General features: G+C 42.7%; 1 protein-coding gene across 11 annotated transcripts in view; it reads left to right on the top strand.

The window, feature by feature from the left end:
* The window catches only part of STAU2 (staufen double-stranded RNA binding protein 2), a 747,611-nt gene that overhangs the window by 97,460 nt on the left and 634,051 nt on the right, over positions 1-16,100 (top strand). For 8 of the 11 annotated variants that reach the window (XR_010177886.1, XM_063923924.1, XM_063923927.1 and 5 more), the window contains exons 2-5: positions 4,185-4,422; positions 6,065-6,195; positions 14,063-14,222; positions 14,510-14,563. Coding sequence is in view for 10 of the 11 variants with exons in the window: in XM_063923924.1 (XP_063779994.1) it covers positions 4,194-4,422; positions 6,065-6,195; positions 14,063-14,222; positions 14,510-14,563 (574 nt within the window). In the remaining variant the exon portion in view is untranslated. The remainder of the gene's footprint in view (positions 1-4,184; positions 4,423-6,064; positions 6,196-14,062; positions 14,223-14,509; positions 14,564-16,100) is intronic. The other 3 variants (XM_063923932.1, XM_063923926.1, XM_063923925.1) reach the window with 1 other exon arrangement.

The raw sequence follows: 16,100 nt of genomic DNA, 5'->3' as shown, positions 1-16,100 counted from the left end.
TTGCGATTACAAACTACTTAGCAGTTTCAGAGTAGCTTCAGACTTACTCGGCATCTGCGATCAGTTCAGTGCTTGTCGTTCCTGGTTTGACGTCATAAACACACCCAGCGTTCGCCCAGACACTCCTCCGTTTCTCCGGCCACTCCTGCGTTTTTTCCGGAAACGGTAGCGTTTTTAACCACACGCCCCTGAAACGCCGTGTTTCCGCCCAGTAACACCCATTTCCTGTCAATCACATTACGATCGCCGGAGCGAAGAAAAAGCCGTGAGTAAAAATACTATCTTCATTGTTAAATTGGCGCAGTCGCAGTGCGAATATTGCGCATGCGTACTAAGCGGAATTTCACTGCGATGCGATGAAATATACAGAGCGAACGACTCGGAATGAGGGCCTATATTCAATCTTTCAGAGATTTATATGGAAATAAAAAAAAAACACGGATTTCCAGGCAGAAATTACAATTACAAAAAGCAGATGAAGGGTGGGGTCTTCCAGATCTACTTCAATACTCCCGTGCTTTACTGTTTAGGTACATTTTGGATTGGCTATTGGAAACAAATATGTATACTACTTATGCATTAGATTGTGCTTTATTTTATCCTTATGCCCCTGGAGCACTTTTACACACGGCCAGAGCCGTGATCTATTCTTTAAAGACACGTATGATACCTGGTGGGCAGTCAATAAGAGGTTAGGTAAAAATCCAGTAAACTCGAAATGGATCCCTCTGTGGGGCAATCCCATGTTTGTTCCTGGTTTACACGGCACCTACTTTCATAGACTCAAATTGAAGGGACTACGTAGCACCTCACAAGTCTTTGACCCGGGGGGCAACTTTATTTCCTTCTCACAATTGCAGGAGACATATGGGGTCTCAAACCTTTACAAGTTCTCTTATACCCAACTTGCACATTATATCAAATCTCTTTCCCCCATAATGTTACAGCCAAGCTCCCAGACCCTATAGCTCAAGTAGCAGAACATTTCTTAAAAGCTACATACAAAACCAAACATATTTATCAGAAACTTTTATCTCTTGGTGAACACTCAGTGTGGGAATCCACAGCCGAACTGTGGAGGAAAGATATTTTGTCCCCCTTGACTGGAGACATGCTATTTAAATATTACCATAAAACTCTAAAATCGCTGTACACATCTTCCCTCCAAGAAACACATATTAAAACACTATATAGAGCGTACATATCACAGAAGCAGAGGAGCTTTTTTGTTCACAAAGAGGATGGTTCGGGTCCTAAGTGCCATCACCCTGTGGCCACGTTTTTCCATAATTTTTGGTCCTGTGGCCAAATTAAACGCTTTTGGCATAAAAAAAGAAAGTTTATTAACTCATCTTTTTCTCTAAATGTCCCCTTAGATCCTATTTCAATGCTATTTGCCAATTACGATACATGGTCTCTGACTACTGGTGACACACATCTTCTACCCTTTCTAACGGTGCTGGTCATTGTGGCTAAAAAGATAATCCTAAATTCTTGAATTTCCAAAGTTGCACCTTCCGTTATGGAAGTTCACAACTTGTTACGAAAAATATTGTGTTTTGAATGATATTCATTGTTACCAAATTTTCAAGTGGGGACTACCAAATTCCTTGAAAAATGGAGGCCTTATATTCTCACTAGATCACCAGAGGAATATGCCCAGATAACGGCGATCTTTGATACTGGTTTAGAATTGGCAATTGGCTTTGAATATACTGTTTGGTTCATTGCTGCGGAAGGGTAGCTGAGCTAACTTCTATCTAGATACTGATACTGGTTGGTTGGGGTCTCGTTATCCACAGTTTCCCCCCCCCTCCCCCCGCCTCTTTTTCCCCTTTTTTCTCCTGATGCCTTTTTCTTTTTTTTCTTTTCTTTTCTCTTCCCCCCCCCCGCTACTGTTTTTTATGGTATTGTGTATGGTATGTTGGTTTTCATTGTTCTTTGTTTATCATCAAAACCTATTTTCACTTTGTTTATACACGGCACTCGTAGAAACAACAGCGTTTTTCTCTGGACATATTGCAGGAGGATCTTTATTCACCAACATCTTTTCTCAACATGGATGTTATGTCACATTTTTATTCTGGATTGGCTGTAATGTTGGATATGGACTATTTCATGGTTATGTAATTTCGCATGCATTCTTATGTCCCTTGGACTGCCGTTGTCATCGTTATGCCTCACTGTTTTTGATTACGATACTTTCTATATGCCTCTCTGTTATGTTATACTTTAGCCAAAAAACAAATAAAAATATGTAAAAAAAAAAAAAAGGGTACCCAGTGCCATGAAATAGAAGATAAGATGTATAAGACATCAAAACGTATTGTAGAGGATGTACAATAAAGACCAGTCCACTGTAAAATTGTGACTGTATCAATGAGCCAGCTGATCATATATATATATATATATATATATATATATATATATATATATATATATATATATATTATATATAAACAGGATAAAATTTAACGATCACCTATTTATGAGAACCCCTCCCCAAACAGATAAACAAACAAACAAACAAACCCCCCCCTCCCCCCTAATAAATAAAAATAAAAATAAAATAAAGATAAAAAAATAAACTAACCCACTTACAATTACACTGTATTGGAGAACAGAGGTCGAGATCCAGGGCTTCTAGATTGAACATGTCATTCCCTAAATAATAAAGAGTAAAGGTGGGTACACACTAATAGATATATCTGCAGATCAATTGATCTGCAAATATATCTATGGACGGATCGAGCAGTGTGTTCAGCATACACACTGCCCGATCCGTCGGGGACTGACGTCATGAACTGGGCCCGCCCAGTTCAGCTGTCAATCACCGCCGGCTGCCGCAGCATGTGTACGGGGAGTCGGCCGACCGCCCCGTACACACACAGCGACGCGCCAATATATCGGTAGATATATTGGCCGTCGGCTGTGCTGCGCGGCTGACGCGATACGTCTGTGAACGACGGAGTTCACAGACGTATCGGCCGTACACACTGGCCGACGGTCCCGCGATATATCGGCCGTTCAAAAGAACGGCCGATATATCGACCAGTGTGTACGGGCCTTAAGTTGACTGTACAAATACTAAGTTGTTTGCTTAAACACTTTTAAGATATGTGCCTTTTCCTGTGAATGTAAATATTCAATAATTAATCCCCATTGTTTATAGAATTGTTGAACATCTTTTTCAATACAAGGAAAGGCAGATTGCATATCAAAATGTAACAGTTCTAATAATAAGGTTCTCACCTGTCCCACCATAGGCCCCAGAGCACCATTGTCTTAAGAGAACTTTCTTGGGAACCTTAATAATAATAGACAATAGTGGAAGGATCATCCTTTTGTTTGGGCCCAAGGGGGTGATTCAGACCTGATCGCTGCTGTGCGTTTATGCACAGCGGGCGATCATGGATAGACTGCGCGTGCGTATGCACTGCAGTGCGCACGTGCGTCGGCAGACAACAGGCATCTCCGAACAGTGACAGGCTGGTGTGAACATTTCAATCACACAGCCATTCGCATGCTGATTGACAGGAAGAGGTAATTTGTGGGTGGGTGGGTGGTAACTGACCATTTGGGAGTTTCCGGAAAAATACAGACGTTCCCAAGTGTTTTCAGGGAGTGTGTATGACATCAGCTCCTGCCCCGATCAGCCTGTTCTCATCGCACTGTAGGATTAAGTCCTGGGCTGCGCACAGACTGCACACAGGAAAAATCATTCAATGGTGAGTGAGGTGCGAACGGATTCGGAGCGGTCCGCTGACTGAGGGATTTTTTTGAAGCTCGGCGTACACATGCAAACCCACACTTGCATGGCGAATATACACTCCCCTTGGGCGGCGTATATCTGAACGCAGCACAACAAATTTAGCAGCCCAGCAATCAGGTATGAATCACCCACTAAGTCCCAGTTGACAACATTGGCACACAAAATAACCAAGGGATTTTTCGTTAAGTGCAGCCTAAATAGAAATGTATTTATTAGTAGCTTCTTGTATAGAGCAACATATTCCGTTGCGCTTTGCAATTGGAACAACAGCAATAGAACAAAACCGGGTAATATCAGACAGTTATAGAGGTAGGAAGGCCCTGCTCGCAAGCTTACAATTTATAGAAGTGAAGTATTTCATTTAATATCATTTGTTTTTCATTTTTCTTATTTATTTTTTTGCATGTTGCAGAGCTAGAGAATGGCACACATCAAGGCACCATCACCTGCAACCATGTGTGATTCTTCTTTTCCTTCTGTGCTTCCCGCACCTGCCCCTGGTGTCAATCAGATGATTGTACAAAGCTCCCTGAATGGATCTGCTGCGGAGCCTACCACGGACAGTCCCACTGACAGTCTCGCAGACTCTTCATCCTCTCTGAGCTCGCCAGGCGTGGTTGCTGAAGAAGAGCCAGCCAAATTCTTGGAAGGTATATGAAAACTCCAGTGTGTGTCCTATTTGTGCTGCGTGTGTTCTATTTTGTGTAAATAGTGCTGGGGTAAATAATGCGGACGGGTAAAGGAAAATAATTTCTATAATTTTTTTAGTTTACATTTTTGTTTCTTTAGCAGAAGACTTTTTTTTGCAGCATTTTAGAAATGTACTGTGCAAAAGAGATCCCTGTATATATTCTATCTGTATAGTTATGTCGTCATGGTATGTGACCAGTTGGTTCCAGCCAGGCTGGTCAAATCCCTGGACCCAGATACACGCAGCTTCTAGAAACGTTTCCTGGTGCGTTTGTTAATTTCTCAGCTTTAATGAAGACACTTACTGTATTCTTTTCATTCTTTAATGGTCTCCTATAGCCAAAAGTCTCATTTAGCTGTTGAATTTGACATCATCGGTGATTCCTTTCTCTGCGACGTGTCTCTGGAGTGATCGTGGAGGCATTCTGCTGCATTGTTTCTCCTCTTCGTCTCTGATCACCCATAGAGGTGCACAGGAGATTCCTTACCATAATAATAAGGAGCTGTTCGTGCCACCGGGCATCGCATACTATTACATTACCCCATTATCTCCAGCTCTGGTTCATCACATTTTATATTTACCCTGAAGTAAAATGACCACTTCCTGGGTGCATTGTTGTAGTCATCATTTTGCAAGGTCATTGAGTACCGCAAGCATATTAATTAAAAAATCTCAAGAAATCTCAATATGTATAGTTTGGAGCAGAGAAGGGAAAGGGGGGACATGATAGAAACTTTCAAACATATGAAGGGTTTTAACAAAGTCCAGGAGGGAAACATTCTCCAAATGAAGAGAAGCAATAGGACACGAGGACATGCACTGAGACTGGAGGGGGGGAGGTTCAGGGGAAATTTGCGGAAAAATTATTTCACAGAAAGGGTAGTGGACAAGTGGAATAGCCTCCCATCAGAGGTGGTAGAGGCTAAGACAGTAGAGCAATTTAAACATGCATGGGATAGACATAAGGATATCCTTACAAAGAAATAAGGATCAAATAAGGTTAGTGTTAAAAAATAATATAAAAAAAATAAAAAAAAATAAGGGGCAGACTAGATGGGCCAAGTGGTTCTTATCTGCCGACAAATTCTATGTTTCTATGATGCTTATTAAACTAATATACTTCATTTGTAGATGGCATTAAAGTGGCCTTCCTCCTACAGATTGCTTAATTTCATAACTTTACACTTGGTCTAAATACATTGATTCCCCTTTCTGGCTTCTTCAGCCATGTATTTATACCACCAGGCAGATGTATTGTATTCGCACACCGTAATCCTAGTATCTGGATACAACTGAATGGCATAAAAAATATATGGTTATAGCCTCCCATTTCCCCTGGTCAGCCCTCTGTCCCTTAGGTTCCCAGTTAGCTTTCATCTCTCCGTTTACATTTTTTGCTTTATGCTGTTTGTTTGAATTTGCCATTTGCACAAAGGTTTACAATAAATTGTTTCAACATAATAAAAAAGAGTAGTAAGCATATGGATTATGTTCAGGGCCTGTTTTGACAAGACATCTATTTCCTTGTTGCCATGATCCGTGTCCGTCCACATCTGAAGATAACCTCCTCTAATTAGGTTCTCCTTCCTCTGTTTACTCAGTGCCTCTCCATGAAAACATGACAAACCCCAAAGAGAAAACGCCAATGTGTTTGGTGAATGAGTTAGCCCGCTTTAATAGAATTCAGCCACAATATAAACTGTTGGATGAAAGAGGACCAGCACATTCAAAGGTAAAGTCACATTGCAGTGCCTCTGAATAGTATTGGTGTACAGCAAATACTGATATTAATCGGTAGTAATGCTTTCATTCTTTCCCAGCCTCCTGTTTTTGTATTTTATGGTTGGCTATGATTATTTGGAAAGTAGATGTTAGCTCTTAATATAACACTTATGAGGATCAGGACTTGGGACCTTATCAGGGGCAATTTAGGGGTGAGGGCTCCCCTAGGCACAACTGTAACGCCCGTTCCCCGCCTGCCTAATTTTATTACTTTTACTGATTGGGTATAAGCCTTTATTTGATGATAGCCAATTTAATAGAATAATAAAAAGGCACTAACTATGACATTTTTTAATTATGTATACATATTTACTAAGTAGGACAGCTTACAGGGGCTGAATGTGCATGTCCTGTCCATATTTCACTTCATTTAAGATGCCATATGGTACAGTACAGTGGGAGTATTTGGCAGTTACTGGCACCTTTTGGGCTGACAGTACCAATACAAGCATCCAAGTGTCGCCCCCAAACCAGTGCCGCCCCCAGGCATGTGCCTCACATGGATAATGGGAAATTCACCACTAGACCGAATATAATGAATTCCGCAGTTTTGCTACAAATGATTACTTCTGTTGTGACTGCTCCCTTGAAGAATTAGCTGTAGAGTATTGTACAGGATGGGAGGAGCATCTGATACATGGGAAGCTATTTGTTGCTCCTCATCTTTATATTTATTTTCTTATTTTAGTCTGAGGCTTTTGTACAGGGCTCATTGTAGCATTAGTACCTACATTACAGAATTATGTTTCGCTGTCCATTTATACTATGACATTTTAGTTCTGAACTGTATTTCACAAATGTTATAAGATATTGAGGATTTGTGTTAACATGTTTAATATTTGAGTATTTTTTACTTTATTTTCTACTAGTCATTTTTAAAGGGAGAGAATAAGGTTGGACTATGCTGATTAGGTGGTAAAACACCTCTTACCAGCCAATTATCAAGAAAATGCATTATATAGATTTGTGCTGTTTTTATTGGTAAATAAACATCTTATTATCAATGAGATACTTTCCTTTTACATAATGTACTCTTTGGGGTGGATTCAATTAGCTAATTGATCTCGCCGTATGTGGAATAGCTTTTCAATTAATTGGCCTTTTCCCTGCACGGTAAAACATATGGAAACGCACGTGAATGGACTGATTCTGCGTAAGATGGCGACTCTAATGGGTTTCCCGCATTAAATGCAAATCCTGCCTCTAGGGATTAGCACACACAGCTAATTGAGTTAGGCAGCACGATCATTAAACCCTGCAGCTAATTGAGTTTTCCCCTATCTGTTTCTCACCGTTTTATTATTTGGAGATTTTTACTTTCTCCTGCAGTGTCCACAGATTATCCACAGGATAACACTGGGATATGAGGTAGCGTCAGCGGAATGGCACCAATCAAAGCTTTCGGCCTCCCAGAATGCAACGGGCCAGTCTCCTATATCCCCGCCTCCTGGGTCATGCAATTCAGTTTTTTGTTTGGTGCGGCAGGAGCCGGACCATGGTCAATGGGTTGCTGGTTTTTAGCAGCCATAAGCTTTTTGTTATTTTATTTTTAGTCTTATTCTTTTTGAGCGATCTTTCTAAAAAGCGTTTTATACGTACCTTATAAAGAGTCGCTCCAACAACTTCCCGCCGGGTCACGACAACGCTTACCCACATGTACAGTGCTGTTTTGGCAGGTGTCTGTGTAGGATGTACTAGCATGTGTAGAATGTCCGGAGCATGGGAAGAAGGTAAGGCGTTGGTTCCGCTTAGTGGAGGAGACGCGAGACACAGCTGCACTGTTTTTGGGATGGAGACTACCGAACAGTTGCTGACGTGGCTGCAACCTCGAGTGTACCAGCGCTAGGCCTCAGGGATCAGGGGTTAGTATGAGGCCGTGATCCCTGGGGTTGATGTCAGCAGTGGGGAGTAAGACGCTCCTGTGGTCGCTCCTCCTCATGGTTCATGACTAGTTTCCTCTGAGTCTCCCGTCATGAACTGATTTCCCCCTTCCGTCTGAGACGCTAGATACTAACTAACCCAGTCGCAGCTTAGGCGGCTGTGTCACTGGTGCGTTTGGATTCACTTGGATGTCTGTGTTCACTATTAGCGCCTGGACCCACTCAGCGTTTGCTAGCGTATTGATCGATCCTGGGAGCGGGGTTAAGTCTCCCTGTATCCCGCTCTCCTGAGGCAGGTGAATACAGCACTGAGTCTCTACCTACCATTGAGGTACGAGTAGTTGTATAAGTGCCTATTGCATATGAGTCTTGTAAACGTTTACTGCTGTTTCTTTCGCCTATGCGACTGAATACATTAAAAGTCCTATATATACCTTACTTGCTGTAATATTTTTCTCCTACATAGCTGAAATGTATCTGTAGTTAAATATGTGCTCATATTGCCAATGTATACTAATGTATAACAATGTGACTGGTTGCTAGTGTGGCTGCTGACTTATACTGTGTTTCTGTCAGTTTTGCTTTCTCATATATCTGATCCTCAATGCTAGTGCGAAGCAGGGAGGAGTTGGATTGTACATCACTTTAGCAAGCGTTAAAGTGGTTTCAGTCACTAATTGTGTAGTTAACCAGTCAGGTGTGTGATTTCTTTGTTATGTCTAAGAAAGGCAAGGGTGAGGTAGATACACTCTCTCCACACCTGTAGCTACATTGATATCATGATTGTCATGCAAAGAAGGGTTAACCTCTCAAGATCTGGTTCAAAATGGGTTATGTGCAAATTGTTATTCCATCAAAGCCTCCTTAACATGCTAAGGCAGGCTCAGGTTCAGGCAGAAACTTCATGGGCATCATTTGCACAAACATTATCTAATATAGCCGAGCGAATAGTGCCAGCTCCAGTACCAGGTATCCCTATTAACCTTTACGTGCAACATTACCCTCGAATTATATCATATCCGGTTCAGGAAGCGGCAGCCTTTCAACAAAAACAGGCTGAAAGGTCTTTGGTAATTAAATCACACAGACATGAAACATCTTCACAGTCCACACGTGTTTCGGAAGGGGACATTTCAGAGATGATTATGAAATGCTATGAAAGCCATTCTATCCTTAGAGGAGGCTGCAGAGCCTTTGTTAAAATTCAAGGCACCTGTGTTTAAATGTCCCAAAACAGTCAGGACTGAATTTCTGGAGTCAGAGCAGCTGACGGAAATCAGGCAAGAGGCTTGGGTCACACCCAGTAAAAAGTATCCTCTTTAGGTTGGGGATTGTTTGAATAGGGAGGTTGCTCCCAAATTAGATATGCATGGGATTTGACTAGTGCGTAAATCTACATCACCTCTGCCTTCAACATCTGTAAATTATGTAACGGATAGGAAAAAATATGGTTTCTTGAAACTGTTTTTACTTGTCAGGGGCAGTTGTGAGGCTGTCCATGGTCACAGCATGGATGGCGAAAGGTGGCGGCCTGGGCTGATGCATTGGAAGATGATCTTTTATTGGCTACTAGAGAACAAAAGTCCAATATTGCACATATTAATCAGGCAGCTATTTTTATAAGAAGCAGTAGCTTCTCAAGCATCAGCCTCAGCAGTAGCAGCACGCAGAGTGAGCTGGCTACGTACTTGGAAGGCTGACTCAGAGTCTATAAGGGTTACTAGAGTCTTTGCCTTTTACTGGAGATATTCTTTTTGGTAACGCAGTAAAACAATATTCTGGAGTCTGAAGCAGACTCTAAGAAAGTGAAGTTTCTTTCAGTTTCGCAAGTCTAAACCTAAGTTTTCAGCATTTTGGTCCTTTTGGACCCAAGGAAAAGCGAAAGGAAAGGGTTACGGCAAACAGTCGTAATCAGCCTGCTTCTAAACCAGAAGATATGTTATCAGCCTAATGGCACGGGGTCGACTTCTTTTATTTTACACAGAACCGGCAGCAGTCCACAGATGCCTGGGTGCAAGAAGCGATATCTTACAGAGATGCGTTTGCCTTCAAGAAACACCCTCTGCAAGGTTTGGTTTGTACCAGCCCGTCTTCAATGGAAACGAAGGTCAGGGCTTTATGTGAGGCAGTTTAGAAGTTGTTACAGGGTGATAGTACCGGTTCATCCTGCTCAGCAGGGACAAGGTTTCTATTCCAACTTGTTTTCTAGTACAGAAACCGGAGTCATACCGGACCATTCTCAGTCTCCTTACTCTGAACAAATACATTTGGATGCCTCGGTTTCATATGGAAACTTTACGTTCCATTGGCTTGGCATTGGAGCTGGAGGATTTTATGGTATCTCTAGATATCCAAGTTGCTTACCTACATGTACCTATTGCACTGTCCCATCAGTGCTATCTCAGGTTTGCTATCCTCTGGCAACATTTTCAGTTTCAGACCTACCACTTGGACTGATTACAGTTCCAAGAAGGTCACAAAAATTATGGTGGTGATGGCAGCCTATCTCTGTTGTCAGGGGATAAGGATTTTCCCATAGCTGGATGACCTGTTAATCCTGACTCAATCTCAGGAAATTCTCCAATGCCATCTACAAATGACAATATCCTGTTTACAAAGCCAAGTATGGCTCATAAATTGAGCGAAGTCTTCTGGTTCCATCACAACACATGACGCAATTGGGGGCTGTATTGGATTCCAGGCTTCAGAGTTTTTTCTACCTCTGAACAAAATATCTATAATACAGACAAGGATTCAGGAGCTACTAAACAGTCGAAGAGTATCCATTCACTCAGCAATGCAATTGATGGGATCTGTGGTATCAACATTCGACATGGTGGAATATGCTTAATTCCACTTGAGGCCCCTTCAACGTCTGATGCTTTTCAGATGGAATGGACTACATCAGACGATAAAAACCCAGACTATGGTCCTTCCTCAGGAAATATGGAGATCATTAGCCTGGTGGTTACAGACATCCCTTCTGGACAAAGGGTGACCCTTTTGGATCTCAGAGTGTAAGATTCTGACAACGAACGCCAGTCTTCAGGGCTGGGCAGCAGTGTCAGAAAATTGTTGCTTCCAGGGGGTAGTGGACCAAGGAAGAGAGTTGCCTGCCAACAAATAAATATATTGGAACTTCAGGCCATATATATGGCACTCACTCAGGCAAAGGTCACTCTTCAGGGGAAACCAGTTCAGATTTGCTCAGACAATGCAACGGCAGTAGCGTACCTCAGTCATCAGGGAGGAACTTGCAGCCAAAAAGCAATGAAGGAGGTAAGCCACACGTTAGGGTGAGCAGAACATCATCATCCAGCCTTGTCCGCAGTGTTAATTCCAGGAGTCCTAAACTTGGAGTGGATTTTCTCAGTCGACATGCCATTCATGCAAACGAATGGGTTTTACACCCCGAGGTCTTCCAGACTCTAGTAGACTTGATTACCGGAGGTGGTTACCGGAGATAGATCTCATCAGAACAAAAAAGTTCCCGCATACGGGTCAAGAACAAAGGATCCAAAAGAGCCCTTTCGTGGATGCCCTGTCAGTAAGATGGGACTTTCGTCTGGCCTATGTGTTTCCACCGATCGCCCTGTTACCCAGGGTGATGTGAAAGGTAAAACAGGGAAAGGGCGCCGTGATATTAATAGCTCCGTATTGGACCAGAAGACATTGGTACACAGATCTGCAGATGCTGTCTGTGGATACTCTTTTCCTATTCCCTCAACATCTAGATCTACTGTCTCAGTGTCCTTGCTATTAAAAGCACCTAGATCTGCTGTCTTTGACGGCGTGGCTCTTGAGACTTCCATCCTGAAAGCAAGAGGATTCTCACAACAGGTAATTCAAGCAATGCTTAGAGCAAGGAAACCATCCTCAGCTCGCATTTATTACCGAATATAGCAGGCCTATGTTCAATGGTGCAGTGACGGGAAATTTGACCTTAGGTCTTTCAGAGTTTCCAGAGTCCTAGCATTCCTTCAGGCAGGAATGGACAAAGGTCTACGGGTGGCTTCCTTGAGAGTTCAGGTGTCTGCATTGACTGTATGGTTTCAAAAGAAAATTGCTAACCTACAGTGTGTTCACACTTTTTTCCAAGGAATGCTTCACATTCATCCTCCTTTTGTTCCTCCTACAGCTCCTTGGGATCTAAGTGTAGTCCTGAAGGCACTTCAGGTTGCCCCATTTGAACCACTGAAGCAAGTGGATCTTAAAGGTTGACAGCTAAAGTTCTCTTTCTACTTTCTATTGCTTCAGCTAGAAGAGTTTCAGACTTAGAGGCATTGTTATGTTGCCCTCTTTTTCTGATATTTCATCCAGATAGAGCGGTTCTCAGAACCAAATCTGGTTACCTTCCTAAGGTGGTGTCTAAATTCCACCTTAACGAAGAAATTGTAGTTCCGGCTGTCCAGGGGCCGGACCTTTCTGTGGGAGATGCATCATTGGACGTAGTCCGTGCATTAAGGATCTACTTGGATCATCGTACCAGTGCCATCAGAAAGACGGACACACTCTTCGTTCTGTACGGATTTCACAAGAGAGGTTGGCCTGCTGTGGTTTCGGATGACTATTTCAGAAACATACTCTCAAGCTGATCTCCCTATTTCGGCTAATGTCTCTGCTCACTCTACTCGTAAGGTAGGTCCTTCATGGGCAGCACAACGTGGTGCTTCAGCTGAACAGATATGTAAGGCAGCCACATGGTCTTCCATTAATACATTCATTAGACGCTAAGCCTTTGATACCTTTGCCTCTCAGGACGCTGCATTCGGGCGGAGGATTCTCCTGTCCAATCATATTGCTTTGGTGTTGACAAAGTGGTATCACTAGTGGAGTCCTTCAAGTTCCTAGGGACCACAATCTCCCGGAACCTTAATTGGTGGTCCAACGCAGACGCCACTGTAGGGAAAGGACAGCAGAGGTTGTTATTCCTCAGGCAACTAAGGAATTTAAACATCCCACAAAAGCTTCTGCTCCTCTTCTACTTCGAGATTCTGTAGTCTGTACTGTGCTCCTCGATACTGGTATGGTACGGCTCTGCCAGCTCGAGGGACAGATACAGGCTCCTGGTCAGAACCACAGAGAAGATCATCGGGGCCTACCTTCCCTCAGTCCAGGACCTGTACCTGTCCATAGCTAAAAAGCGGGCAACGAAGTTAGTAAAGAACCAGCTACGCCCGCCACAGTATGTTTATGTTTAACTTGCTTCCTTCAGGCAGGCGTAACAGGGCTGTCCCCGCTGGGTCCACCAGAAGCCTCAAAAGTTTATTTGCCCAAGCGGTCCGCCTGCTGATCTCTTGAACATTGACTGACTAGACTTACATGTAACTCACTTGTGTGCCTACGGTATACCTAACTGTATGTCTTTACTTGCCCCCCTCCCTCCTCCTCCCACCTGCTTATCTGTTACCTACTTGGCTGTTGTATAGCAAACCGAAGACAAATTCCTAGTATACGCAAGTATACCTGGCCAATAAAGCTGATTCTGATTTTGATCCCAATGTTATCCTGTGGATAATCTGTGGACCCTGCAGGAGAAATAAGTAGTTATGGTAGACTAACTAGTTCTCCGAAGTCCACAGCATCCACAGGGATGCCGCCCTGATGACTTACCTGATTTGAGGATCTTTATACTTACTAACCTCTTCCCTCTGGTGTGGAAGTGTGTGTACGTGTTCTTCTCGCCTGATTAGGGCTCTCTATGATGCTCCTGCCTTGAACTTTCGAAAATAACTGAATTGCCTGAGCCAGGAGGTGGGGAGATAGGAGACTGACCCGTTGCATTCTGGGAGGCCGAAAGCTTAGATCGATTGGTGCCATTCTGCTGACGATGCCTTATATCCCAATGTTATCCTGTGGATACTGTGAACTTCAGAGAAAGAGTCATCAACGGTAAGTCTACCATGACTACTTATTTTAATTTTTTTACTTTTTAAGTTGTTTACCGTACAGCTGACCCTTGGTGAACAAATGTGGGAAGCAGAGAGCACGAGCATTAAGAAAGCGCAACATGCTGCCGCCACACTTGCATTGTCTGAAACTACACTCCCCAAACCTGCCATGAGACAGACCAGGAATATCATCAATAGTAATCCAGGTATCATCTTTCATTTTACTTATCTATGTTATTCATTAGTATGCAAGGCTAGTGTTGGGGTTTAAGAGTATACACTTTGCGTCCAATCCGTGGAGGCATCCATTGTGTGGGTTGAAACAATATTTGAGACTGAAGCGTATTAATTCACTGTGAACCTTCTAGCAAATGCTTATATATTGGTTGGTTGAGCAGGGTGCAGGTGACCGATGCACTTTAATAGGTAATTGTAAAGTAACAATCCCTACCGCAAGGATGCATGGTAATTGTTTTTATCTGCCGCTACACAGAAGCTGCTCATCTGCATGGAAATAAATATACTTCAGCAAGACTCTCTGCTAAAGGTAAATAGATCTCAGGATTTGCTATGAGATCTCCTTCCTATCACTTTGTTACTATTTGTTAATGCTTCTATTTTGCACTTTATCCTCAGTGATTTATATTTATTGATGCAATTACCACATTGTGTATAAGGGATCTATTCATAAAGCAATGAAAATAGTGGTGAAATGAGCCAGTAATGAAGTTGCCCATGGCAACCAATCAGTGCTGAGGTAACATTTCTAAAGTGCATTCTATTAAATGTTATGTAACTGCTGATTGGTTGCCGTGGGCAACTTCTCCACTGGCTCACTTCTTCACACTTTTCACTGCTTCAAGAATTGACCCAAAAAAACTTTGACAGGCACTGTTAGTTGTGAGAAGAAATGCTGTCCTGTGCCCAGGTTCCTCTGCACCACCGCAATCGGAAATAATTGACTGATGGAAAAAGTACGTTGTTATACACCAATCTCCTGCACTGCAGCTTGCCATCGATTTATTACAGAGCGCGATGACCTGAGCTGCGGAGTATGAGGTGAAACACGTTAGTTCAAAGAGACAGTCCCATAGAACTTGTCACCTAAGATGCGCCTCTCGCCTTCCAGTATGGCAGGAGCTGCCTTGTGTTTAAGTCGCTGAAGCGCTTTCCTGCTACAGTCAGCTTCCGCTACAGCATGTTTAAAACAAATGATTGCTGTGTAAAGTCTGTAGGAATTTCTGTTAATACTTGAATTAAATAAAAATATAAGCATAGATGGGGCCATTTTTATTGTTATCACTATTATTATCCTTTATTTGTATACCACCACCAAGTGGCCGTTGAGCTGTACAGGGTATTACATTGAAAGCACAAGCACATTAATATAGAAACTACAAAAGAATCATACAAGGGGATATATTAAACCATGAAATAAGAGGATCCAGTGCCCTGTGGTGGGCAGACAGAAAGGGTCATTGACCAAGACTGAGTGGAAGCACACTGGGCACATCAGTAGTGCTGGAAGAAGGATTAGGGTCCTGCTCCTAAGAGCTTACAGACATTGTGGTCTATTCATGAAGCGGTGAAAAGAGTGGAGAAGTGAGCCTGTGGAGAGCCAATCAGCTGCTCCGTACGATTGTATAGTATGCAAATTATAAATGTTACTTCAATGCTGATTGATTGCCATGGGCAACTTCTTTACTGGCTCACTTCTCCACACTTTTCACTGCTTAATGAATAGACCCCTAAGGCCCAAAGTGAGCCCACTGGCAGCACTTATCAGGTTTTTTTTTTTAAGCGTCTGAACAGTGCTGCGACCCCGTAAACCCATGAATCCGTGAACTTTTCACGGATTCTGTGTTGATGCCTGTTTACATGTTAAGTTAATGGGCGTTAAAAAGGGGTTCTGGTGAATAAGGGTTTGGAAATGAATCATCTCAGGCGATTAAGCCCTAAGCTACCACCCCTTTTCACCCCCATTAACAGTACTAATTGAATTAGTTTCTAAGGGAGTCTTTGTACATTTGGGAGGTTAACTGGGAAGAAGTGAGACAGGAGGACAGAGAGAGTGGAGCTACCAG

The sequence above is a fragment of the Pseudophryne corroboree genome, chromosome 5 (genome assembly GCF_028390025.1).
Source record: "Pseudophryne corroboree isolate aPseCor3 chromosome 5, aPseCor3.hap2, whole genome shotgun sequence".
Taxonomy (NCBI): Eukaryota; Metazoa; Chordata; class Amphibia; order Anura; family Myobatrachidae; genus Pseudophryne; species Pseudophryne corroboree.
The sequence above is the reverse complement of the archived record's forward strand: the minus strand, read 5'-3'. Positions and strand labels throughout refer to the sequence as shown.